The 26,746-nt window shown below is 54.9% G+C and overlaps 1 protein-coding gene across 4 annotated transcripts in view; it reads left to right on the top strand.

Annotated features, from left to right (window-relative positions):
- Positions 1-26,746, top strand: part of SNX29 (sorting nexin 29) — a 499,225-nt gene that overhangs the window by 449,050 nt on the left and 23,429 nt on the right. For all 4 annotated transcript variants that reach the window (XM_045048367.1, XM_045048365.1, XM_045048369.1 and 1 more), the window contains one exon: positions 7,582-7,721. In XM_045048367.1, the coding sequence (XP_044904302.1) occupies positions 7,582-7,721 (140 nt within the window). The remainder of the gene's footprint in view (positions 1-7,581; positions 7,722-26,746) is intronic.

Below are 26,746 nucleotides of genomic sequence, written 5' to 3'. Positions count from 1 at the left end.
GTCTGTCCACGCCTCCACCCAGCTTCCTCAGTCCTGCTTGCCACCTCCCCCAGACCCTCATCCTCGGGTCTCCCTCCTCCCTCCCCCTCGGGAGGCTCCCCTGGTCCCTGGGCCTCCCCCCTGCCTCCCCCTCGGGAGGCTCCCCTCACCCCTGGGCTCTTGCCCCTGGGCCTCCCCCCTGCTTCCCCTTCGGGAGGCTCCCCTCACCCCTGGGCCCTCATCCCTGGGCCTCCCTCCTGCCTCCATCTATGGAAATCCCACTCACCTCCCCAGACCAAGGCCCACAGTGCCTTCTGCTTCCCAAACCCTCTCCCATACCAGGCTGGCTAGAAGGAAACACTACCTTCCCCTAGAAGCTCTTCTGTTTTGCCACAGAGTTTTGTTAATGAAATGCCTGCCTGTTGCCCACCACTGGGCCCGAGCGCTGGTGCTGAGACTTGTCATGAGTCTCGTGGGCCCCCAGCTCAGCGCTGGGCCCATCGGCCTCCTGGAAACATTAGAAGAACAAAGGGATTCTAGGTGCATCTCTCGGGGCGCTCTCATGGTGGCCTCTTCTGGCATCTTCTCCCCACAGGCCCTGGTGCAGCCTGGCGTCTAGGGAGCGCGGCTGGCGAAGGGAGTCCAGTGTCTGGTGCCTGCCGGCTGCTTGGATGTATGAACGATGTGTAGAGCATCTCCTGGCCGTGGGCTGTTGGAGAGGGAGACTGTGACGTCCGTAGGGTTACGCCTGTCTCTTGGATTGCTCTGTCCTTCCTGGCCCATCACCGACTACTTGCTCAGTGATTGATGCTGGGCTTGAGCTGCTGGGGTGAAGTAATTATAATCACCAGGACATTGCTCCCCTTGTCCCTTCAGAAGGGCAGTGACTCTGACTCCTGAATTTGTGGGTGTCTGTGGAGACTGAGGGCATGGGGTCCTCCCCAGGGACACCTTAGAGACACATCGCAGGCTTCCTCTCCCTCCCCTGCCCGAACTCTCCAGATGAAGCCTTCTCCTTCCCCTCTTGGCTTCTGCATTCCAGCGCAGGAGCACCTGGGAAACAGCCTAAGCGAGGCCTCTTTGAACCAGCCAGGTCACTTATCTGGCTCTTCAGCCCCGGTGTGATCCTCGGGACACCCCCCACCCCCACCATGGCCGCTTGGAGCCCGTTCTCAGCGTAAAGATGAGAAGCACAGTTACCTTTTCCAAGTTTGCACCCTTATTGTTTCCCTGAGTTAATCAAGTAGAGATACTTCCTGTAGCTTCGCTAAAGATACCCGGTCAGAGGCTTACACAAGGGGCTCGGTGGCGTTCAGGAAGCTGTACGGGGGTCCATCGTGTGCGACAATTCATTGCTCTCGGTTGCCTCCATGGAAAGTGATGAAAGTGGCAATTGCGTGAATTTTCTCTCCTCACTTCCCAATTAGCGATTGCATAACAGTCTCCCTGGAAACAAGTGCTCAGGCATCACACCCGGAACACAGCAGAGCTTGCTGCTTTGCAGCCAGCGAGCTGTGCCTGCTGCGGGGGGCGCTGAGGCCTGGGCCTGCGGCCTCCATCGGCGGCGTCTGCACCTCCCGGCTGACCCATACGTGAAAGGAGAAAGGCAGGTTTTCAGTACCCTTGAGATACAACCCAGTGACAGAGACCAAACAGAGCTCGTCAAGTCTGGAGAGTCAGAATTGCTTTTCTGTCTCAGGGAAGGAGTAGCTGATGGTCACTCTCTTGCTTGGAAACACCCATGGTCCCGAGGGTAGAGTCCACGTTCTCTAACTTGACCTCCTGGCCCGCCCCTGCCGGCTCCCCCTCCTTGTTCCTGCATCTGGGCTCCGTCTCGCCGTGGCCCTTGGCCTGCCCTGGCTGTTCCCTGACGGGCACCTTTCTGTCCCCCAGCCTGAGAGCAGACGGATGCGCACAGCCCCAGGAAGCAGGCACAGGAGTTGTGAGCACGTAGGTGCCGACTTCGCCCTCTGCCTCCGCCTCCTCTCTCCAAAGTCTCCGTGGGCCTCTGTGGATTAAAGCGCCTATGGAAGAGGCGCTCCCCGGGGGAGTGGTAACCACCACCACCCCCACCGCCCCAGCCAGTCTGTCTTCTTTCCTCCTGTCCAGCCCACACCCATCTCTCCCGGAGCACTCACTGGGATGTATTTGTCTGCCTGCTCCTGGTCTCCTTCCCCAGGAGCCTCTAAGCTCCTCGAGGGCAGGGGCCCCGTGTGTTAACCGGCGCACATTCTTTCGAGGCATGCTGCCTTGGACAAAGGCAGGCGTACCCCGAACACCAGTGAGCGTGTCATGCGTGAATCCGCCGAATTGGCCCGAGTACCTCTCCTGCCATGTGGCGCAAATCTGGAACTCTGTGGCTTTGGCAGCGAAGTTAATCTCTCATTCAGGGCACACCTGGTACAGAGAGAGTGGCTCCGGTGGCCCTCCTTCCTGCAGGTGGTTCTGCCACTTGGCCCGCGTGGCCTCCGCACTCCCAGAGGAAGACGAGAGCGGGGGAGGGTTGCAGGGTGCTGGCCTTTCTGTGGCAAGCCCTGGACGTGGTTGCCTCACGTGGCATCCACCAGGCCCGGTCCGTGGCTCCCACCTCGCCACAAGGACACTGGGAATCTTGTCTTCCATGTTCCCAGGAAGAAGAAATGGGCTGGGTGAGCCAGTCCCCTCAGAATTGGGCCTGGGAGGGACTCTCCTAGCCAGAGAATTCTCCAGCCAGTGACACAGTGTCAGATCAGCTGACTCTGGAGTAGCTGCTTCTCAACAAGGCCTGAGCTGCTCACTCCTCCTGATGGAACCAGACCTCCAATTTATTTTATAAAATGCCATGACATTCTTCAATGAAAATAAAAACGGACTCTGGAAATGCACAGTCACCCCTGCCCACCTGGCAGGCAGCTCCCAGGAAGGGTGGCCCCAGGGCAGGTCCCCTCAGGGGGTGGGGGGGCATTTGGCTGAGAAGGCCAGCCCAGGGAAGACCATGCCAGAAAGTGGAGGGGCTGGGGTGGGGGGGCGAGCGTTTGCTCTAGGAAGCATGGCTTATTGTCTTGTTTACAGTGTGCCATCGTTTTTAAAATTGCTGCTCTTGATGTGACGGTGTCCTTGTCTTCTCGAGACTCAAAATGAAATTAACCTTTCTGGAGGAAAGCAAATGCTCATAGTAAGATAGCCCTGAGTGTTCTTTTCAGAGGCGGAGGCGAGGACTGAGCCCCAGCACTGCTAATGGCTCTAGGGTCACAAAACAATAGCAGGGCCACCACAGCTCAGGAGGGGGCCCCCAGAGGAGTCTGGCAGGTTCCTTGAGCTGGCTTCCATCCCCTCCCTTCACTTCTCACACTGCAGCCCCAGGAGCCCAACCAACGAATGGAAATCTGTCCTGTCCCCTTAAGCACTGGACCGACCCTGTGGGGACAGGCTCTGACAGGACAGTGATCTCCTCCAGGGCGCCCCCGTGTGACAAGTGGGGTCTCTGAAGAACCAGCTCCCAGCCTTCTGTCTTCTCCCTGCCTGAGGACATTTGGAGGCTAGCCTCCTTTCCTCCATACCACTCCCCCTCTGGGGTCTTTGTCCTCTCTCCTTGGACTTGGCAACAGCTTTCCAACCACTCTGTCTGGTGGCCTGCTTCCCCGCCCCTGAATTCATCCCCTATGTTTATTCTGTTATCTTGCAGTGAATGCTTATGGGGCTTCTCATGATCTCCAGACACTGCATTGGGCTCTGTGATACTGGGGGGAACCAGACAGGTAATGGCCCTGCCTCCCTGGGACGTAGATCGTTCAAGGAAGGTGGGGAAGCTAGAGGCACATGATGAAGCAGTGGTGAGGACCTTGAAGAACAGAGAACAGGACATCGTTAGCAGGGGTATCCTGGAGGGTCTCTCCGTGGTGGGGGCACAAGAGTAGAGACTTAAATGTCAAGGTATTCCAGGCCAAGAGGAAAGGCCTAAGGCATCAGGAGCATGGGTCATCACCTCATCCACATAGAAGTTGCTGGTGGATCGGCATCAGTCACAGCCTCCAGAAGATGCTGATTACCAGGCGCTTAGCCTGGGTCGTCCTGAATGAGGTGGGCCCATCCTTGCCGCCATTTTATGGATGGGAAGCCTGAGGCTCCCACTGGTTTAGCCACCTGACCGTAGATGGCAGTGTGGCTCGTGCTTCCCACCTGAGGGACTGTCATCTGGTGTGATCATCCCGCAGTGCGGTCTCTTGGATGGTTTTCTAGGGGCCCACGGAGGCCAGGGGCCCAGGGAGAGCGGGCCGGCAGACATGCTGGGTCTGTGCTTCCAGCCAACGAGGGCAGGACTGCTTAGCTCTGAAATCGTACCAAAGCCCTTAGTGGTGAAGTATCACGGTGGCTGTCATTTTCTGTAAGATACCTTCACCAAAAGCAACGGTGAGGCAAACGCGCAAAAGGGCTAAGGCTTTGTTAGATAAAGGGTTGTGGGGATTTGTGGTACCGTTTGCTCCGCTTTATGCAATTTCCAGAATAAAAAAAAAAAAGTAAAAATGAAAGGACAGTCACGGGAAAAAAAGGTCTTTCGTGAACGGTTCTGCCCTCTTCCCTGCCCCACGGAGCTCTGCCAAAATCACGGGCGAGGACTCATGAAGCGGATTGAGACCCGAGGGAAGCGATGTCCCTGGTAGAGGTTGGCAGTCGGGCACCAGCGTTGAGGTGACAGGCTTCCTTCCCTCTGCGCGATACATGGCTTCAGCCAGAGCTGACCCCAAGTGGAATTTCTCTGAACTGAGTTCTGTCTTAGGGAAGCCTGTGGTTTGCAGGACCCGTAGGTTTCTCTGCTATAAATTGGAGAATGTCTTCTGGATTGGGGGTGGCTCTGACTGTGCCCTGGTTGGAGACCTGGGACCCTGCCCATCTGTCTCCCGATTCTGAGCCCTCGGGCATGTGCCTTATTCTTTCTGAGCCTCCGTCTCCAGCGTCAGATGGGAGCGTGCGGCCCAAGGAAAGAGCTCAGTGCACAGCGTGAGTAAAGATCCCGCAAATACCCGCGCTTGCTCTGAATGGCTCAGGTAAAACTTGCCCACATGTCAAGTTCGGTGCTGCCACGTCGGGTTTTCTCAGGGGCTGGTTAGGGTTCCAGGGCCCGGCGCTCTGGAGCAATGAGTTCTTGGAAGGATTTGGGATTCTTCCAGGGTGATCATCCTTCCGCCACGTCACTCCTGCCCCTGGGACCTTGGTGAGAAGAGGCACTGAGACCAGGGAAAATAGACACTTTCCACCCCTGGGTAGCTTCCTCCCACCTTCATTTTGAGCATTCTGGCCTCCCTAGGATCCTGTTGCCCAGCCCAGCCCCATAGGAGAGTGGGGAGCCTTCCCCCATCTCCCCTTCTTGCTTGAGAGGGTGTTAAGTATTCCCTGCTGCAAAAACGGAGAGACTTGTGGGGCTCACAGGCTCCTTGGTGGTCCTCCGACAGCCTCTCAGGCGGGCCTGTGGGCTTCTCGTGCCCCTTAGAACTTAGGCCCGATGGACTCCGTTTGGCACTATGTGGCCACGTGAACCCCCTTCCCCAGAAGGAGCATCTCAGTGCCTAACGATGGGTCGAAACTCAGAAGCCATAGAGCAGCACCTGGCCATCAGACCAGGAACGCAGCACAAGTGGCTGCACCTTGTGCCATGACCGGCTGCTGCTCTCCGGCCCGGCGCGCCTCCCGCCAGGCCACGGGAGCCCGGAGCCCCTGTCTGGGGCCGCGCTGGGCCGGGACTTGGAGTGGCTTTGGCAGCCCTTAGTGCTCTCACCCTCTGGAGGAGGGCCGTGCTGAGGCAGCTCGTGGAGGAGGGCCGTGCTGAGGCAGCTCGCGGGGGTGGCCCTGGGCAGGAACCCCTTGCTGTGACCTGGAAGGGATCTGGGGAGCCTGCCGGCCGCAGAAGCTCTGTGACCTTTCCTCCCACCCCATGTCCTGGAAGGGCTGCCGGGTGAAATACAGGATGCCCAGCGAAATATGAATCTCAGATAAACAGTGAGTAATTTCTTAGTTCCAGTGTGTGGCGTAGAGTTGAATACTGAAAAATTATTGAATCATGAATTATTGAATATTGAGTTATGAATACTGAAAAATTATGCGTTGTTTATCTGAAACTCAGATATCGCCAGGCATCCTGTGTTTTCACTTGCCAAATCGGGCAGCACTAAAAGAATCCCCCTGCCGTGCTCAGGTCCTTGGCAGGGCCTTGTGGGGACTCTTCTCCCGAGATTCGGGCACATACCGGGATCGGGTGCCTCTGGGCACGGCCTCATTCAGCTGACTGTTGACGGAGCCCCTCTTTGAGGTCACGCTGGCACAGGACAGAGGGCGGGGCTGAGGGCCATGCTCCATCCGTGGGACCTCGTGCACAATTCACCCAGACCCTCTTAGGCTGCCACTTGCTCATTTGTCACGTGAGAATAGTCCCCTGTCTTCTCATGTTCTTGTGAGGTCGGATGACCTCATTCCTCCACCTGCCCTCTCTCTCCCCTTCCCTTACTCACCTCATGTGGTTCTTCCATCTAGGAAGAGCATCACTCTCACAGAGGAGTCTCCTGCCCCTCACGCTAGCCAGGGTTTCTTTGTCATGAGCCACGGCCCCCCGGTGCAGATCCGCATGAGCAGGACAGGCCACACAATCTTGTTGTAGTTCCTGGCAGGCATGCTTGGGCCACCAGCCCCGCCGCCGAGGGCCAAGCAGCCACGACGGTGGAGGGTCAGAGGACGGAGCCCCAGAACACCGAGGGTAGAGACTGCATAGACCTGGGGCCCTGTGCCTGCCTCCCAAGCCATTCTGCACAGCCCCCAGCCTGGCATGGTCCCGTGCTCCCGGTATCCTGGTTTTTCAAGGGAAGATGGAACTTCTCAATACAATCTTTCTTCTTTCTTTGTTTAATCTTTTTTTTTTTTTTGTGCTTATTTATTTGGAGAGAGAGAGAATGTGCACGTGCCATTGGGGGAGGGGCAGAGAGAGGAGAGAGAATCCCGAGCAGACACGTGTCAGAACAGAGCCTGACGTGGGGCTTGATCTCACAAACCATGAGATCATGACCCGGGCCAAAATCAGGAATCAGACGCTGAACAGCTGAGCCACCCAAGTGCCCCATCAGTAAAATCTTTCTTAAATAGTGATGACTGATTCATATTTTAGAAACTTCCCATGATGGTAAATCAAACACTGTCTCTGGGAAGCAGCTTGGACCTGTGTGGTGCCTGGATTTATCTGTGAGTCCTACACTGGCCTGTGACCTCCACCAGCAACACAGCAGTGACCGGCTTTGCTCACTGTCAGGTCCCCTGGCCCCTTCACCGCCTTGGCACATTGTAGGTCCTCTGTAAACAACAGACACAGTTGCTAAGACTTCATTTATTCATGGGAACACACTGTAGGTGGTTTCATGGATCTGTTGTCCCCCTCTTAGTAATAATATCATGAACGTCTTCCCTGTTGATTCAACAGGATCGCACGTGGGAAGCCTTACGTATACCCTTTGCTCGCGGCAATCGCTCAGGTCGACTTCAGCCATCTGGGTGGTGATGACCAGTCGCTTGTATCTTCTATGGGTGGTTTTCTGAAGAGGAAAGAGTGAGCGCCTGAGCGGCCCTGTGTGTCTGTTTTCTCAGGATGCCAAGTTTGTGGAGGAGCGGAGGAAGCAGCTGCAGAACTACCTGCGCAGCGTCATGAATAAGGTCATCCAGGTGGCCCCCGAGTTTGCCGCCAGCCCCAAGAAGGAGACCCTGGTGCAGCTGATGCCCTTCTTTGTGTAAGTACTGTACATGGGCACTCTGCCCAGCACTTCCTCCTCCCCCTCCTCCGAGGTTGGCAGGCGAAGTGCGTGGCCATCGTTGACACACTGGGGCCCAGGTGTTGTTCCCCGAGCCGCACGAGCTGAGGCGCTGTGCACTTCCGAAAGGGCTTCAAGACAGCGGGTCAGCCGAAGAGCGCTGTTGAGCTGAGGTTTGCAAATAAATGCAGGCCTGCGTGGCTTTCTACCTTCCACCTTTCGATCAAAGCAGAGAGTAATTTTCTCTGCAGCTCACAGAATCTTCCAGAACCAAATCAGCCTGTCACCGTTGCTTCAGCGGGTAATGGATGCAAGGGAAAATTCTCAGACTCCCACTGCTGCTGACTTAAGTAATACTAATATGAAAATAACTTTAAGTGTGAGCTAACTTAAAAAATTAGGTATACATTTCTTATTCATATATCTCTTATAAAAGTGAACAGGAATTGAAAGACGTTTGTTGACGTGTCAAGCACTTACAAAATCATCACAATTTAAAACTGTCAGCACAACAGATACTGATGTTGTTTTGAAACCGAAGCTTTGCTCGCGTTGGCCTGTAGCACACTCCTTCCTTTGCCGCGTGTGGCGCCCGTGTGTCTGGGGGCTAGCTCCGTGCCCCCCACTCTTCTCTGGTCACATTGCTGCGGCCATGTCTGTGCAGCACCTTGGGGCAAGTGGCCGTCCCTTGGTGTCACTACTTGATCGCTGAGGAGTCCGCTATACCATAGAACTAGAACAGAGATGATGGAATAGTTGTTTTTTTTAGAGCCTTCAGATGCTATAGAACATAATCGTATCATTTCTAGAACGTTAGCATCATAGGGAAACTCAAGATGTAAAACTCTTTACGGCAAACCTGTGGATCCCCAAAAGTGGGATTGGGACCCATTAGTTGAGATGCGCTGGCTGGGGCCGTGTGACGTGCTGGGGTGAAATAAGTGTTTCTTTTCAGCGTAGCTCTCGAGAACAGTCCGCTGAAGGTCCAGGGGTCCTCATTAACGGTGATGCTCTGACCTCAGCTGGGCTTACCCTGTTCATGTCTGCCTTGGGTCCCACCTCCCGGCATTTCCAGCTTGAACTTCCGACCAGGCCGACGTTGGCCAGCTGCCCCTCTCGATTGCAGCTTGCTCATGTTTTCCTGATTTTTTCAGGGCTTTTGTAAGACGACAAAATTTGTATTCTGCATCTGGTAAAAGGCACCTTTTTTTTCTTTTATTTTTTTAAGGGTATATTTTTGAGAGCGAGTGCAAGTGGGGGGTAGGGGAAGAAAGAGGGGGGCAGAGGATCCAAAGTAGGCTCCCCACTGACAGCAGAAAGCCTGACGCCGGGGCTCGAACTCCCAAACCACGAGACCACAACCTGAGCCAAAGTCAGACGCTCAACTGACAGAGCCACCCAGGCGCCCCACAAGCCACCTTTTTTTCTAAACGCTCGCTATGGAAAACCACATTTTGCATTCATTCCCTGGTGATGCTGGGGCTTAGTCTCGCTGTTTGGAAAGCGCCGTAATGGTTCGTGAGGGGAGTTCCCGTTCTTTTAAAGGCAGCCGCCTGGCCTGCGATATGTGTTGGAAATTAACCTGTCCCTGAGTCCTGTGAGTTTGGGCTAAATTCCCCAGTGACAATCAAGTTAGGCAGTCCTAAGACCCTGATGCGAAGCCAGGCTGCCTGCCCCAGTCTGAGGAGAAGAGACTGCTCGCGGGCCAGCTGGCGTTCCTCCTGCCTGCCGTGGGCAGCCCGGGTTTCTCTGATTGGGCTTTTACCAAACTACGGCCTGCGGGATCATGGAAACTGTATGTTCACCGAGCAACTCAGTGTGCTGGGGGAGCTCGGCCGTGCGGTTACGTTCATCAGAGCTGAGGGAGAAACCTTCTGTGTGTAATTAGCACAGAGAACAGAAAAGCACAAAGAATCTCAGAGATTGTGGCAGATGACGCCATGTTGACGCCAGACTTCCGCGGAAACGCCAGCCTAGACCCCGGTCGGAATTAAACCACTTGCTCCCTTTGGCTTTCCCGGGGTCCAGAGGACGCTGCCTGGCCCATGTCTGTCTTTTGTGAGTGAGGTGGGGATTCCGGGTTGAAGTGTGTAGATTGGTTCATTTTGGGGTAGACAGAAGGTGAGCAGCGGTGCGATTTGTCGCTGCTGGTAAGTCTCCGTGCGATGATCTCCTGCTTGTGCGTGCCTGGCGCACAGCTCACATCTCGCCCTGAGGAATTTCTGATTTGAAAAACCCAAATCTCTCTTGGTTAAGGGCATAAACCCTACAAAAGATAATTATTCTCATAAAGCTTGACAGACGTCCTCGATTCTTTCAAATGCTAACTCAGGATTCTAAAGCCCCTGTTAGCTACTGAACAGAAGTAGGCGTGTTTACTAAGGAAGGTGCCTCCGGTCCCCTTCCATGTGCTGACTGCTGACTACAGGCACCGGCTCAGGGGTCCCCTGCTTGAACTCATCTTCCCAGTCTTCCTGAGAACCTATTAGGTGGCACCCTATAAACCTGCCGATAAAAGTGGCAATTTTGTAAGGTTCCACTCAAAACTGCGGAGCAGAGCGAGGCCCAGAGAGGTCCCCCGCTGACCCCAGGGTTACCCAGCCAGCGCACGGGGAGCCCCAGGTGTTCGGTGCCACATCCCGTGTTTCGGGGTAAACCTTGGAGCCTGTGGAATGAGCCCGCCCTGCCCCCACCCCCGATCTTTTATCTGACCAGTCCAGTGGAGTTTTGGTTTTTGTTTACTTTTACTGAAGTGTCCCCACCCTCAGAATAGCAGTGTCAAATCACGTATCAGGCTTCTCTGGAAAACTGAGACTCGGTCCTCTCGTGTTAGGGACTGCACATGTGTGTCCTCCCCAAAGTTACGTATGGAAGCCCTAACCCCAGCGTGATGGTATTTGGAAGTGGGGGTTGGGGGAGGTAATGAGGTTGACGGGAAGTCATAAGGGCGACACGATGGGATTAGCGCCCTTACGAGGAGAGGAAGAGGCGCTGGGGTTTGCTCGCTCGCTCGCTCGCTCTCTCTGCCACGTGAGGACACTGTGAGCGGCAGCCATCTGCAAGCCAGGAAGAGAGCCTTCACCCGGAACTAACTCTGCCAGCACTCTGGCTCTTAGCCTGCAGAACTGTGAGAAATCAGTGTCTGTTGTTGAAGTAAGCCACCGCAGTCCGTGGTATTGTGTCACGGCGGGGGCCAGACGCATACGCCCCCGTTCAGCGCCCCGCCACCCTTGGCTGCCGCGGAGCAGTGCTGCCTGGCCTCCCCGAGACCCCCACCCCGTTGCCTCCTGGACCCCGAGCCGAGCCGAGCCTTCCCCTTCCCCTGTTGGCCTTTGGCTGCTTTTCTCCTACGCTCGTTTGCGTTTCCTGCCTGGCCCCCAGCAGACACTCGGGCGCGCGGTCCTGCCTCTCACCCGCCGCTCAGACGGCCTCTCCATACGGGCCGGATGGGAGACCGGACCCTGTGTCACCCAAGATGCGTTCGGTTTGCACGCTGCTCTCGCGCGTGTTCTGAGAGCTGCCCCACTGCCAAACTTCCGAAAGGTGGTCCCTCTCTGATTTGGGGTGGGCGAGGGGCGGAGGGCAGGGGACTCAAAGCCGGTGCGTAGAACTTGCTCCGTTTTCTTCATAAATCTTCCTTAGAGCCTTTAGGCTTGTGGGGCCCAGCATCCAGCAGGACCCGCTTTTGCACGCACGTCTCCACTTTGTTTTTCTTCTTTCGGGTGTCAGTATTGCTCTGTGTTCTGCAAGGGGCATCCCGACCTCCAAGTAATCTGCCATCTGCTCCGATCTGGGAGCTGAAGAATCGGCTGGTCGGATCTGTTCTCCAAACCTCCCCGCCTCCCACCGCCGTCCCCGCCAGGGCCGGCAGCAGGCCGAATCAGAAAGCCGGGCGGCGGGAAGCAGACCGTTTCTTTCCCATTTTGAACTCTGTGTGTCGGATGGGGACCGGAGTCTGCCCGCCCCCCCGCCCCAAGATGGTGAGCAGGGGAAGAGCAGCCCCCTCTGGCCCCCTCCTCGGGAGCCCCGTGTCGTTTGCACCCCCCAGCATTTCAGGGAAAGGTGGGTGCCAAGACGTGACGCGTGGCAGATGTTAGCAGACGCCGCGGGGACGTCAGGTGCTCTTTTGAAAGTGCGTTAATGAGGGAGGCTTGGATTCCAAGAACTCATCCTGCGGAACTGGACCGCACATTGGTGAAGGCTCACATGATTTCTTGTGCTGGCATTTAGCGCATTATTAAAATGTTTACTGCAGAGCAATTCATCCTGGGGAACTGCATCACGGTCGGCTGTTTGTGAAGGGGAGGGAAAAGTTACAGGGGTGAGGGCTGGAGTAATGTAGGTCACAGCACCAATTCCCAACTGAATTTTCAGCAAAAAGTGTGGCCGATGTTTGCCCCTCTCACCACCCCCCTCCGCTGCTGCACTTGCTCCGAAAGCTTGTTGAATGTATTTTTTGCCAAAATAGGAGCTGCCATTTCTCCCAGTGAGCAGGGGTGTAGCCTGGGGATGAAATGCCCCGCGCTGCTCACCACGAAAGGATCACCTGAATCCCAAGCTGAGACCTTTCACTTTGCAAGTTGCTGCTGATAGAAATTACTTAGCTCCCTCCTAGGGACTTTTAACTCACACTGCTTCTCTGGACGAGCCTGAACCTTCCAGGCTCCAGAGTCCTCACCGTGGCCCAGGTGCCACAGAGGAGTGCAGACCCGATTTGACAGATCTCAAATGTGTGGCCAGACCTGGGAGACTGGTTAGGTGTGGACAGTGTTTAAAGTAAAACATGAAGGTGAGTGACTTTTGGTGGGACGGTTATGCCCCACATTGGCACCTTTCCAACTACCCAGTCGGGCTTCCTTGATTTCCATCAGCTGCCAGGCCCTCAAAGGCAGATGGGTCTGAGGTCCCTCTAGCCAAACAGAAAGGGTGGGGAGTGTGGCGTCTGAGGTTCCCCAGCTCTCCCACTAAGGTGGAGGATGGCCTCAGGCAAGGGTCTGGCCTCTGTGTCTCATGTCGTGAGGTGTACAACAGGAAGAACAGTGGCAGGACCACCGATCTGTCGGGGGTGAAGTGAGCTCACGTGAGAGAGCCCAGTACAGTGTCTTGTCTGAGATGTCCGCTCGTGAGAAACAGGAGGAGAGAATCCTTATAAAAACCCCACGGACATTTCTGGGTGTCTCTTCATCCAGCCACATATGCATCCATCCCTACAAGTGAGATACTGGAGGCCCAGGAAGTTTAAATGATTTGCCCAAGATCATTCTGAATTATTCCCGTCCCCCTACTAGGGATCCCGCACTCTAGACAGTAACTCAGGGCCCGCCTCAGGGAAAGCGGCTGCAGGAGCTGAGCTCTGGCTTTCCGGGTGCCCGAGAGGTCGGCCTGGGCCCGTGGACATTGTTCTTCCCACGGGAAGGCACCCCCAATCCTTGGAAGCCCACCACCAGAGGCTCCTCCCCGGCTACCTACCGCCCTGTCACCTGGAGACAGGAAGTATAAAATGCCACCCAATCACCTCCAGCCAAGCCTGGCTATTTCTTTTTCTTTTTTTTTTTCCCTCAAGTTTATTTCTTTTGAAGGGGAGGGAGGAACAGAGAGAGAGAGAGGAAGACAGAGAATCTCGACGCAAGGCTCAGTCCCACAACCGTGAGATCATGATCTGAGCGGAAACCAAGAGTCGGATGCTCAGCCGACTGAGGCACCCAGGCGCCCCCAGCCAGGCTGTTTCTGGGGCTGCTGCTAGGGTACGTGGAGGCAGTGCCACCCCCAGGGTGCTGGCCTTCCAGATCCCAGGGCTCCAGTCCAAGGAGAGGGGAACGAGTCCCTCTGTTTGAAAGTGACAAGGACAACAGCTACTCTTGTCTAACATTCAGAGAGCCTTCATGTCCCCAGGCTTCCTACCCTCAGTACTTAGGGTCTGACTGCCGTCTCTTTCTGTTTGGTGGGGAATGGGGAGAGGTCAGTTCCACAAACGAGGGACAAGAGCAGGGAGGAGGAGGATGGTGTGACTGTAACGAGTGCCAGAAAAAGTGGGGGACTCTGGGACACGTCCAGGACAGAAACTCTGCTGACTGGACACATGGAAAGTACCCCTCAAAGGAGCCTACATTCAGCGGACATCTTTCCCATCTGGTTTATCGTAGAGCGCAAAACAGAAAGAAGATTAAAAAACAACAACAACACTTTCTGCTTTGATGGAGTAGGGGAGTGGAAAAATAGACAAACACATACACTGCCAAATAATAAGGTCTTTGAAGAAAGTTCATGCAGCGTCAGAGGCTAGAGAGTCATACAGTGGTATTTTCCAGCAGATGGTCAGGAAAGGCCTCCGTCAGGGAAAGATCTTGCAAATTTCTGGGGGAAGGGTGTGCAGTTAGAGGGAACAGTAAGTACGGAGGCCCTGGGTCGGTAGCAAGCTGAGTGTGTCAGAGTAAGGGCAGGGTGGCCAGATCACAGATCATCTGGGGCCTTGAAATCCATAACAATGACTTTGGGCTTTATTCTCAGTGAGTTGGGAAGCCCCTGAAGGGCTTGGGGGAGGGCTGTGATAAGGATCTGGTTCTCATTTTTAAAACTTCACTCTGGGGATATGGGATAGAGAATGAAATTGGAGAGGAGCAGGTGGGACGGCTTTTGTAGGGTGTGCGCAGGAGGAGTTGGCATCTTGGCGGAGGTGATGAGAAGGGCAGGTGAGCAGTGAGTGGACCCCGTTGTGTTTGAGGACCGGCTGTCCAGGTGGGGAGAAGTGACGATGCACCCAGCATCCTGCCAGGCCGGGCAGATGCAGCGACGCCCCCACGTCCGCTCACTGGGGACAGTCTCGGTATTCAAGTCAACAGACATGATTGAGCACCAACTGTGTCCAGGCTCTTGGGTTAGCAGAGAGGTTGGCAGGGCTACTAACCCGATGACTAAGATGTGGACCTGGCATAGGGGGCCCACGTACATATGGGGCTTGATATCATCGGGCTATGTGTCTTTCATCCATTCACTAGGAACTTGCAGAGTGCCTCGTTACGTGTCACACTGCCGGGTTCGGATCCCAGCCCTGCTATGGACAGGCCGGGGGGGTCTTGAGCAAGTCACTGAAGCTCTCCCGGGCCTCAGTGTCTTCATCTGTACAATGGACATATTCGTAGCATCCGTCTCGCGGGGGGCCACGCGGGTTCCACGAGCGCACGTATGTCAGGCTCGTCAAACAGCCCTTTGCACGTAGTAAGCACGTATGTGTGTCACTATTTTTACCAGCAGAAAGGAAGCACGGGGGAAGGAGAGTCTGGGGAGCAGACGTTTTGGAGGAAGTGATAAACTTAAGGTATTAAAAAAAATGAAACACTACAGAACGAGAGGAGATTGCGAAGTAAACATCACTCTGCCGAGTATTGTGCCCCCACCCCCCGTGACCGCCGTGAAGCCGCTTATGTAACGTTGTAGAAACTGTTAATCCTTTGTATGTCCAAGCCGGATCCTACACCGCATTCCGTAGTTTGCCTTTTTAATTTAATAAAGCTGGCTCATTCCTTGTGAAAGCCACGCAGCATCCAGTGCAGGGGCTGTTTTGTCATTTATTTCACCATTGCTCTACTGGAAGATTGAAGAGATTTCCAGATTTTTCTCCCTCAAACAGTGCTGGCAGGAATGCTGCAGTAGAGCTACATTTTGGCAGATAGGTAGGGAGGATTGATCTTTCTTTAGAAGCCAGCCTGGCTCAGAGGGCAGGTGCATTTAAAAATTTTGACAGCTGTCACTAAACCCCACCCCCTTGTACCAATCTGATATGCAGAATTTCAATAGGCGTCAAGAGGGGAGACGGGAAGGCTGGGACCTGGGAGTGTGCAGGTCTCGAGAGAGTTTCTGTCCTGGTCTCCAGAAGGGTTGCCCGTGCAGGCCTTCGGGCTCAGGTCTGTGTTTTAGGAGGAACACAGTGGCAGCTGGGGGAGAGTGGAACGGTGGGGGGTGGCGGGGTGCTTTCGCGGTAACCCAGAGAAATGGTGGGGATGGGCCTGAACCAGATGATGCCAAGTGTTTGAGGCCGAATGTCTGGGCAAATGATGGTCAAGGGGACACAAGAGAAGCTGGTTTGGGAGCAGACAAGGTGAAAACAAGGCATTGGGTTTAGAAGCTGGTCTTGGGTCCTGAACGTGAGTTGGGAGCCAGGTAAGGAGGGATGAGCGTCTCCAAGGAGTGCGTGTGCCGAGCTTCACACGAGCTGGAAATGCCCTCCTGGCGCTCCTCAGGAAACGTACCTGTTCACATCCCAAGAAAAATCCGTCAAGAGATGGGGGCAAGCATTGCATTTGTCTCGTGGAAATTAAAGGGCAGCGATCACCGTTCGTGGTTTGAAGGAATCTACACCAAGGAGGCAAAAGGGAGATTCCCAACACATGGACGTGGTTAAGGGTGACATTTCCAGGAGCCAGGGCAGGAAGTCAGAGGCGAGAAATGGTCACGGTCTCATCGGTCAGTCTTGCTTTTAGCTGCCACCGCGTCTTTGGCGCATGTTTGTGGTTGTGTCTGCGGCAAACGAGTCCTTCTTGCAAATGAAATAAATGCTAATCGGCTTAGGTGCATAGTATGCTTGATGTGAATGGTATTCCTAGAAATAAGTTTTGGAAGCGCAGTAAGTCCTTACTTTGATTTTGACCCACAATTCCGTGCGATGCTGTCCACCTTGGCAGGAGATCCGTGCACCGCGCTGTTAGGGGAACAGTCCCCGGTTACGCGCGCAGGTGTCATCCAGTGTTCGGGGCTCGCTCGGCTGAGGGTCTTGGCAAATACCTCCAAACTTCCTGTTTCTTCTTTAAGAGGTAAATCTTTTTAGATCTCCAGAGTAATAAACGGTACAAAGAATATTGGGAATATTTGAAGAATAAGTTGTGACTTGGGCAGTTGCCAAGAATGTCCCAGAACCTTGCTTCGTGGCTCTGGAACCCCGGAGAGTCCTCTCTTGCAGGAATGGGGAGACACTCCTTGCTTGGGATCTGGTCTCCTGATACAAGCTTGGCACCGGTAACCATGGAGGTAGGGAAAGAAAAAGGGAGAGGAGAGGAGGAGAGGGCTGAGGATAGAAGCGGGGCCAGGGCAGGCCCCGTGGAGCCAGCAAAGCAGCAGGACGGGGAGGCAGGACCCTGGGAGGAAGCTGGGGCAGGGTCGCGAGGGCAGGGTGTCTCCCGAAGCAGCTGTCCTCCGCATGCGAGAGCTGTGAAGTTAACACCGAGTCCCCGAGCAGGAAGATCAGCCAGCTGGCCGCCGCCTCCGTTGCCACCTTGGCTGACGACTCTCAGAGCAGGTGGCTCAGCACAACCACGGTGGCGCCCCTGTCACCCTCGCTGGGGAGAACGCGGTGAACAGGTCATCCAGAGCAGCACAGGGGAGGCAGCACCTTCACCGGCCGCAGCCTGCCTGTCACGCCTCCGGGCAGGGACGGGCTTTTTGCCAGGCAGGCCTGTCTCTGCAGGAGCCGGCTTCTGGACCTGGCAGCTGTGTCCAGCCTGGTTTTGCACAAGGGAGCAGCGTATTCTATGCAGGGCACTTGACACAGTTCATAGCTTCTGCCTGGAAGTTCAGTGGCTGCGGCCCCCTCCTCAGAGTGTGTGCCCTTTGGTCCTGGAGCAACTTGGCGGCCGTTGGGGCTTGCAGAACCTTTGACCCGTTTTCTGACACGCTGGTGCTTTGTTGGGACACACCAGGGGTCAAGCACTAACGTGCCCCCTGCCCACCCCACCCCCCCAGTTCACAGGGGACCTTGAGCAGGCTGGTATGGAGGGGAAGCTCGTACCCACGGCGGCTGTGGTCACTGTTCCTTAGCCTCCACATCTTGCCACGTCGTTCCTAACCAGGTGTGCGATCCTTAGGGGGAGGCAGTGCGCCTCCCGGCCGGACACCCTTACCTGGGACATAAATGCCCCGGTGGGACGTCCCCTCCTGACTTGCTTCTGTGATCTCACAGCCTCTTGCTTAGTGAAGCCCCGCACCTTCCCCGCATCCGGGAGCAAGAGAGCAAACGTCCCCAAGTCCACCCCTGTCAGCTGGGGCGTGGCAGCTAGTACAGGTGCCTGTCGGGCCAGGCAGGTCACGTGTAAGCGAGTAACGCCACTGACGTGTGACCTCAGGCAGGGGTGTGGATCCTGTGGGAGAGGGTCGGCCGCTGCCCTCCCCGTTAGTTTCCTGTATGTGGATCTGCAGGTGGCCAGATTTTCTGTTTCTCCACGTGGCAGAAACCTATATCTCAATAAAAAATCTGATTTGAAAATTAGGCATCTGCTGATTTGTGTGTGGGCTGCGTGTGGCCCCTGGTATATCGCAGGGCTTGCCAGACAAACGGGATATGTGTTAGATGAGTCTGCTCAGCACAGAAAGAAATGCAGGGTAGGGTGGAAGGAGGCGGCAACCCCCTCAATCCCAGGGGACGATGACCACTGGATACCGACCAGGGTAACTGACAACCAGCCCTCAAGACACAGCACCGCCCGCGGTCCTGCCCGAGGTCCCCCCAGCACTGGGCCTGACAAGCTGTGGGTCATCGGAACAGTCCACAGGCAGGAGATGTCTGCTCAGCATCCAAGTGCAGCCTGTCTGCCCTGCGCACTCCCTGTGTGGCAGCTTCTGGATCCCCAGAGCGGGCTCGGTGCCCGGCCAAATGTTCGTCTCTTGCGGGCAGAGCACCTGCTCGAGCTCTCTCCGTCTTCTCTGTGGCACTTCTTCCTGTTCCTTGCCATGTTTCGGTGCCTCTTGGTGGCACTTGTTTACCTACAGAGAAGGAACACAGCCAGTCATGATGTGGTTTTCCTTCTAGAAGCTCTCCAAGAACCGTGCCGTGGGTCCATGGAGGGCAGTTGTGTCTATTCCGGGGAATTGGTCACAAGTTACCGGGGTTGAAAAGGAAGTGTGGTATTTTCACCTATGAAGTCCAAGAAACCACTCTTGTTCAGAAGTAAAACTTGCCTTGAGGGGTTGCGCACAGAGCAGCCACAGTGGGCCCTTCTGTTTCTGTTGACCCCCAGGTTCTCAACTGGGAGCTCTGTCACCTTCCTCCCAGCCCCAGGGACAGTTGGCAGTGAACGGAGACAGTTTTGATTGTCACAACAACGGGAGGGGGGCATGCTACTAGAATCCGGCGGGGCGGAGGCCAGGGATGCTGCTGAACGTCCTACAGTGCACAGGAAGGCCTCTCACAACAGAGAGTTTTCTGACCCAAGGTATCAGGAGTCCCAGCGGTGAGAACACCGGTCTTGTTCAAGAAGCTGGTCTGTCATTGACTCTCATAAAACCGGCTGCACACCTGTGTGGCCCCATGGCCGAGAAGGAACCAGGTGTGAGGTCGCGAGCTCTTCTGAAGTTAAGTGCTCACATCTCCCCCTGGAAGTCGGCGTTCCCGTGCCCTGCTGCCCAGCGAGGAAGCGGAGCCTCCCACGGCGAAGGGGCCTGGCCGTGGGACGGGAACTTGCAGCTGGCACGGGGTGGAGGGGGAGCTCAGGCTGAGTTCACGTGGCTGTCCAGCCTCTGTGGCCATTGTGTCCAAATGAAACAGAGTGTTGGTAAATAGCTTCATGGGCGGTGATTTCGAAGCTCCTGGTTGTAGGTCTTAGCATCCCTGGGAAGGGAAGCCTGGACTCCGTCGCACCCGCCTGTGGCCAAGCCGCCTCTCCTCTGCAGGGTGTCCAGTGTGGGGCTCACGTCCCTGGCTTTAAACCTGCCCCACCCCCCCGCCTGTGGCCTCTGAGCGCGCACATCTCATTAGTACAGCGCCACTGGTTGGTGCTGCCCAAGGTCCAACCCATCTCCCCCTACTTGGGGTTACTTCCCAAAGTGGGTGTTGCAGAGAGGCCTGGAGGTTGGGGCTGAGAGGGGTAAAGCACTAAGGGGGGGGTTTGACCCAGGTCAGAGAAGTGGGTGTAGCTACCTACCCACACACGCTCTCCAGCCGTCTCCTTCCTCCCTGTCTGCTCCTGTCCCGTGGCCTCTTCCCGTCCTTGTGAATCTCATATACCTGCGATGTTTTCTTGGGACTGGAAAAGAGAGCCACGTGCTGTTTTGGCCCCAGGAATGCCATCCTTTGCGCAATCAGTGGCTTAGCCAGCGTCACTCAGAGGATAAAGCAGGTCACGGCCTGCTGAGGGAAAACACAATTCCTTGTTTTCATTTCTCTTTTGTACACATGGGAACTTGCTGTGACAGAGTTGTGGATGTTTTTCTCACTAGCTTGTCCTGGGAAGGCAGGTTGAGAAATTACTAGTGCACCAGGAAACAAGCCATGCTGTCGGAGTTTGGGATGCAGCTCGTTTTGTGAGTTTGACGTTGAAGGGATGAGCAGAGTGGCATCACCGTTCAGAGAAAGGGCTGTGCAGTCCCACAGGCCTGGGTTGCTCAGTCATCTTGAATGAGGCCTTTGAGGGACTCTGTGCCTTGATGTCCCCATCTGTAAACGGGGACTGGTAACAGGCCCTCCTCCCTCAAAAGGCTGATTCAGAGATTTAACAAGTCTCTGCCCCAGTGACGAACACCAGGTGCAAAGTAGGCCCGTGGCTGTGGCCGCGGGAATGACAGCCACCGCTTGGGCTGCTGGCCGAGTACACGCAGCTCCTATCTGCGTTCTTAGAACCAGCGCACGCCTTGGAGCGCTGGGGCTTTCAGAGCAACACCCAGCAAGCACATTCACTGAGGACTTTGGGGGGATGTGAGTCTCGATGTGTCTCCCCACCACTGTTCCTGCCTTTCTTTCCAAATACCGTCCAGTTGATCTAAGAAGCCGATGCTCTGTGATCTCGTCTCCACGAAGAGGGCCTCCTTGTGGCCAAGCCCGCCCTTGCTGAAACCAGGCTGTAAAGTACGAGGCTCCCCCCAGACAGCAGACCTTTTCACCCCCGTCAGTGGTTCTGTTTGATGGGTGGATTTCCTTGTGGTAGATACAGCAAAGCTCAGCTTTGAGTTTCTCCCGGCTGTGCAACAGCAGTGTGGTACGTAACCGAGAGAGCAAGACCTTGGATGAGTCGGACCCGGGTTCAAACGTCAGCTGTACCACGGGGCTTGGGGCCTGGACCGCTCTGTGCCTCAGTTTCCCCATCTGTAAAACGGGGCCAGTAGCACAGGCCTCTCGGGTTTGGCAAGAGGATTAAATGTGGCGTCACCCAGTAGGAGCTTCTCCAAGGGGCTTCAACTGTGGTCACATTTCAGGTAACCCTTTGTTCAGACTTTCCAGTCTCAGAACGAGTCGAGTTGGCAGCTTGTCTTGTATTACAGTTGCTTGTCCTACTTCCTGTCTTTTATTTTTAAACGTCGGAGCATCTGAAAATTCAGTCTGGAGCGAGGGAAGCAGATGAGGTTATTTTGGGCACAATAACCCCCGTCCTATTTTGGGGTTAGTAAAGAAGTGACAGTAATAAAAGCTCTCTGGTCCCAAGGAGGCGAGGCACACAGGAAGTTGCTGGCCCTCTGCCAACCAGGTGGCCTCTTCCCACAAAATGCGATCGATCCGCCGTCACTTCCCGCTCGGTGGGCCGGTTTCCGCCCGGGAGGCCGGCCGGTCGTGGCCTCGTCTGCCTCCAGGTCTGGGGATCGGCTGGCTGTCTGCTGGTCCAGGATGGCCTCGGCTGGGAATGATGAGGCAGCCGGGGCCCTGAGGCTGGCCAGGTATGCGTGGCAGAGCGAGAGCGGGAAAGGCCCACCCCCCGTAGCACTTTCCAAGCTCTGTGTCACGTTCGCTAACTTTCCCCTTGGCCCCGGCGTTCCCCAGGTAGAGACCAGAGTCAGAATGGGAGGTCCCTGCAAAGTCACAGGGCAGAGGACGAGGCAGCGAGTGGTGGAAAATTGGGGCCAATTTCACAACTAGCACAGACAAGTAACTTGTTTTAGGGAGGAGAGGGGAGTGTGGGAGATGGGGTGGAGGGCGCACGAGGGTGGGTCTCTAGGGTGAGTGAGATTTCACTCAGGGAGAAGGTAGAGGGAAGCCAGGGACGACCGCCCCAGCACTGGGGCTCACTCCGCTGTGCTCCAGAAAGGGCCACACGAGGGCCTTCAATGTACCTACCAGAGTCCCGCTTGCCTTGACGTGGCCAAGAGAAAAATGAAGTTAACACGCAGTAAAAGGATCTTTTTTGGCTTGGAGTTGAGGTCTGTAAACTTGAATGCACGTGTAGTCAGTTGAGTATCCACACCATCACACTCAGGATACGGGACAGTTGTGTCACCCACCAGTACGCTCTCATGCTGTCCCTTTACGGTCGCACACTCTTCGCCCTCACCCTGGCAACCGCTGATCTGTTCCATCGCTGTGGTTTTGTCTCCCGAGGACGTCCTCTGCGTGGAATCCACAGTGCCCTCTGGAGACCGGCTTCTCTCACTCGCCACCGTTCTTTGCGATGCTCGCGAGTTGGGTGTACCTGAGGTTCGGTCCTCTGATGGCTGAGGAGCATTCCAGGGTGTGGAGAGACCACCGTGGAGCCATTCACAAGGCGCCTGCGTTGTTTCCGGTTGTTGACAGTTTTGAGCGAATACAAACACTCGTGTGCTTTTTATGTGGACTAAAATGCTCGTGTCTTTAGGGTAAATACCTCAGCGGGGGATGGGCTGGGTCATGTGGTAAGTGTACGAAAACGGCCAGCCCGTGTTCCCGCGTGGCGTAGGGTTTCAGGCGCCGCGCACCGGGGGTGGAGATCTCGCCATTTCCCTTCTGATGCTGAGCATCTTTTCATGTGCTGATTTTTCTTCAGCGTCTTTCCTCCGGGAAAGGTCTATTCATGTCTTGTCCCCATTTTTAAAAATTAGGTGGTTTTTCTTTTCCTGTTGTGTTTTGATGGTCCTTCTATAGTCTCTGTGTAAGTGCTTCGTCGGAAGGTTCATTTGCACGTATTTTCTCCAGTCTGTAGCTTTTCTTTTCTTATTTCTGAACAGTGTCTTGTTTGTGACAAGAGTCACTAATTTTGATGAGATCCAGACCTCGGTTTTTTTTTATCATGCTTTCGGTGTCCTGAGAACTCTTTGCTTAAACCAGGGTCACAAAGACTTTTCTCTCAGGTTTCCTTCTAAAAATTTTGTAATATGATGCTTAGATCTGTGATTGCTTTTGCGTTAACTTCTCTGTAAGGTGTGAGGATGTGGTCAGGTTGACATACTCCCCACGACTGCTCTCGTGCCCAGAGCCAAGTGGAGGGGACCCAGAGAGGAAAAGGACCACCGTTCGTCTTTTAATGTTTATTTGTTTTTGAGAGAGAGACGCACGCAGAGTGTGCAAGCGGGGGAGGGGCAGAGAGAGAGGGAGATGCCGAATCCGAAGCAGGCTCCAGGCTCTGAGCCATCAGCACAGAGCCCGATGCGGGGCTTGAACCCATGAACCAGGAGATCATGAGCTGAGCTAAAGTCAGACACTCACCCGACTGAAACACCCAGGCGTCCCAGGCCCAAGCTCTTCTGATGCAAGAGGAAAGTTTCCTCCTGTGTGAGTTTCCTGTGGCCACTGAAACTAAACACCACAAACTCAGGAATTTATTCTCTTAGAGTCCTGGAGGTCGGAAGTCCAAGATCAGTGTGAAGTCAAGGTGTCAGCAGGGCTGGCTCCTCCCCAGGGCTCCAGGGCAGAATCTGTTTCCTTGCCCCTTCCAGCTTCTAGAACCACCACACTGCGTCCTCCTTTTGTCCAGGGATGACCACTTCTGTCGGCTGCTCTGAGACTCTGCTCTCGTGCCTCCCTCATTTACGGGCCCTTGTGACCACCCTGGGTGCACCCAGAAAATCTGAGATCACCTCTTCCTCTCCAGGCCTTAAATTAATCACATGTGCAAAGTCCCTCTTGTCATATGAACAACAGCGATGAGGACATGGCCGCCTCGGGGGAGCCCTGGTTCCTCTTACCACACCCTCTCTCAGACCGAGGACAGCTGCAGACCGAGGCACGACAGAACCGAGAAAAGCGAGAGAAACACGGGCTCCCCTTCCCCACCACACCGAGCATTCAGGGCCACGTTCCTGCCCTTTGAGCCAGAAACAGAGGGCTCACCTGGAGGCCTGTGTGTGCCCCGCGCCATTTCCAGATGTCGGGCTGACTCGAGTCCAGGCTGGACGGTCCTTGAGGGAAACGGTGGTAAACTCGCTGCAGCTTCGATGGTACCTCAAATTCTGGTCGTCTCCCCCCAGTCCACCTGCCATTATTTCCTTTCCAGAGCCCATCAGTAGCTGCCTCATGTACTCTGTACGTTTTCGTAGCTACATTTGGTGGCATTTACTCCATCTTACCCAGATCTGGAATCTCCAGTGTTTTCTCCACCAACTTGTTGTGCGATAGTTGTGCATGCGAACGAGGGATATGCTTTGTGAACATGCGTTATGTCAGGGAGTGAACGCTCAGTAACGGGGATATTACTATTATGGTGGTCAGCATTTATTGAGCACTTTGTGACTGCCGGAATTATCTCATTAGTTTTTATAATTTTCCCTATGAGAGTGATTACCATGTTTTGGCCCATTTTACAGATTAAGAAACTGAGGCTCAAAGAGGCTAATGAACTTGGCCAAAGATCCATACTGAGTGAGTGATGGTGCCTGTATCTCAGACCAGATCAGTGTGACTTGGGGGGGGGGGGGCCCAGGCTGTAACCATTCCCTCTTGCAGTTTTAAACCTCCCTCCTGAGTGCAGACCTTGGCCACGTCTCTGGATTCATAGAGTGTCCTTTGGCTGTCCTGACACCCCATTACTGCTCCCATCAGGTGAGAGTTTGAACCCCACCTCAACAGCGCAGAGACTGCTTGGGATCCTCTCTATCCTCTCTCTGCCCCTCCCCAGCTTGCTAGCGCTCTCCCACGCTCGCTCGCTCTCTCTCTCTCCCTACCTCTCTGAAAATAAATAAACATTAAAAAAAAACTTCAAAAAAAATGGGGGCACCTGGGAGGCTCAGTCGGTTAAGCATCCAACTTTGGGTCAGGTCATCATCTCACAGTTTGTGAGTTCCAGCCCCGCGTCGGGCTCTGTACTGACAGCTCGGAGCCTGGAGCCTGCTTCAGATTCTGTGTCTCCCCCTCTCTCTGCCCTTCCCCCGCTTGTGCTCTGTCTCTCTCTCTCAAAAATAAATAAAAACATTAAAAAAAACCACTTCAAAACAATAAATAAAAATAAGTTATTAGCTAAATGGCAAAATAGGAGAAAGGCATCTAGTAAGGTGTCTTGACCCATGCCAGGCACTCAAGATGCTGTCTGCATCTCTAAAGATCCCAGAAGCATGCTGTGTGTCTCAAAGGACTCTGGTTTGCAAAATTTCTGAAACCCACTTTGAATTAGCCTAAGCTGAAGAGAAGTATTGATTGGTTCACGTAACTGCAAAGCCCGGGGATAGTGTAGCTTCAGTGGCTGGATCCAGAGGTTCACATACTGTCACCCTTCGTTTCGCAAGCAGGTGTCCTCCATCTGGCAGAACTGTGGCCCTTATGGAGCCTGTAGATGCGGGTCCTGGGAATGCGCACTCCCTCACTGGCTCCAGCCAGAGTCTAGGGAAGACTTACTCATCACATCCTTCCCAGGAGGCCCAGCCGACATTCCAGCGAAGTTTCTGATGGGCCAAGCCTTGTGTCATCGGCTCGTCTCTGAGCCCATGTCTGGAGAATGGAATCCCCTTAGCCAAATTTGCCGACTCTGGGCTGAAGGGGTGGGGCATTCAGCCACTTCTCAACTTCTGGACTGAACGTGGTTTCAGTGGGGGCCGTCCCCTGAAAGGAGAGAAGGGGAGTGGACACACGTGTCCATTCTGGGGGTCTGTCCTCCAGCTGTGAGTCAAGCCACAGCCAGCTACCCCAGCAAGCATTTGTGTAAGAAGCCTGTGACGCCTCTGGGCCGGGCATCCACGCCCAGGGAGCCACGAGATCTTGCTTCTGGGCTGGAATCTTCTGCACGTCCCTGGCTCATCACTCCTCACGGAGCGGGAAGTGTGCCTTAGCCCTCCTTAGCAGGTGTCTTCTGTCTGGCAAGGCAGTCTGGTTGTATTTACCAGGATGAATTAATGAACTTGGGAGGCTGCAGGGGGCTGCCTAGGGTTGTAGATACCCCAGGTGTGACTGCTGCTGTAGAGTTTTCTCCCAGCCCGTGGGCTGGGCACTGGAGAGACTCTGAATGTGGAAGAGTCGTCCAGGACGAAGGTCCTCTTACCACCTGTCAGGAGCTCTCCCATCCGTGCAGGGAGAACCAGGGCTTTCACGTTAAGGGTGAGGAAGAGACCCACTGGGGAGAGGGGGCGGGGTCAAGGCAGGGGAAGAGGCTAAGTCCTGGGCACACCGTGAGTTCCCAGAGGAAGCCTTGGACTCTAGACCCAGCTGCCTTGCCACATTCCAAAGCCACAGGAACTGCTCACATCAGCAGAGGCAGTTCCATTAAGGGATTCATTTGTTCTGCAGGAATTTTTTTAAATACTCATTTACTTAATTGGAGAGTGAGAGAGCACAAGAGGGAGGAACAGAGAAAAAGGGGGAGAGAGAATCCCAAGCAGGCCCTGTGCTATCAGCAAAGAGCCTGACACCGGGCTTGATCCCGTGAACTGTGAGATCATGACCTGAGCCGAAATCACGAGTCGCACGCTTAACCACCCAGGTGACCCCAGCAGGAATTTTTTCATCAGTTTCCATTCCTTGTTCCTCACTGACCCTGGGGTCAGCGGTTCATGAGACATCCCCATTAACGGCTTTAAGAGAACTGTCGCGGTCATCATCTTCCCTTACCCCGCTTCCAGTGAAAATGAAGCCCAGAGAGGCGTAACGACTTGCTCCTGGTCGCACAGCTGTTGAGTGGCCCAGCAGGGACTCAGGCAGGGAATCCGGCAAAGCCTCCCTGGCGAGATGCCCACGGCTTCCAAGGGAAGGGTGGTAACGAGCTCATTCGCAATCCTGTTGTAGAACATCAGAGCTACGCAAGTCCCAAGGATTAGTGGAGTGGAGAGTGCCGAGCAGGCTCAGAAATCCAGAAACCGAGGAAGGTCACGACAGATCGTTCCTACGCAAATAATCCTGGGGTCAGCGAGATGTCACCCAA

The sequence above is a fragment of the Felis catus genome, chromosome E3 (assembly GCF_018350175.1).
Source record: "Felis catus isolate Fca126 chromosome E3, F.catus_Fca126_mat1.0, whole genome shotgun sequence".
Classification (NCBI taxonomy): Eukaryota; Metazoa; Chordata; class Mammalia; order Carnivora; family Felidae; genus Felis; species Felis catus.
This window is presented reverse-complemented; position numbering and strand designations above follow the sequence as displayed.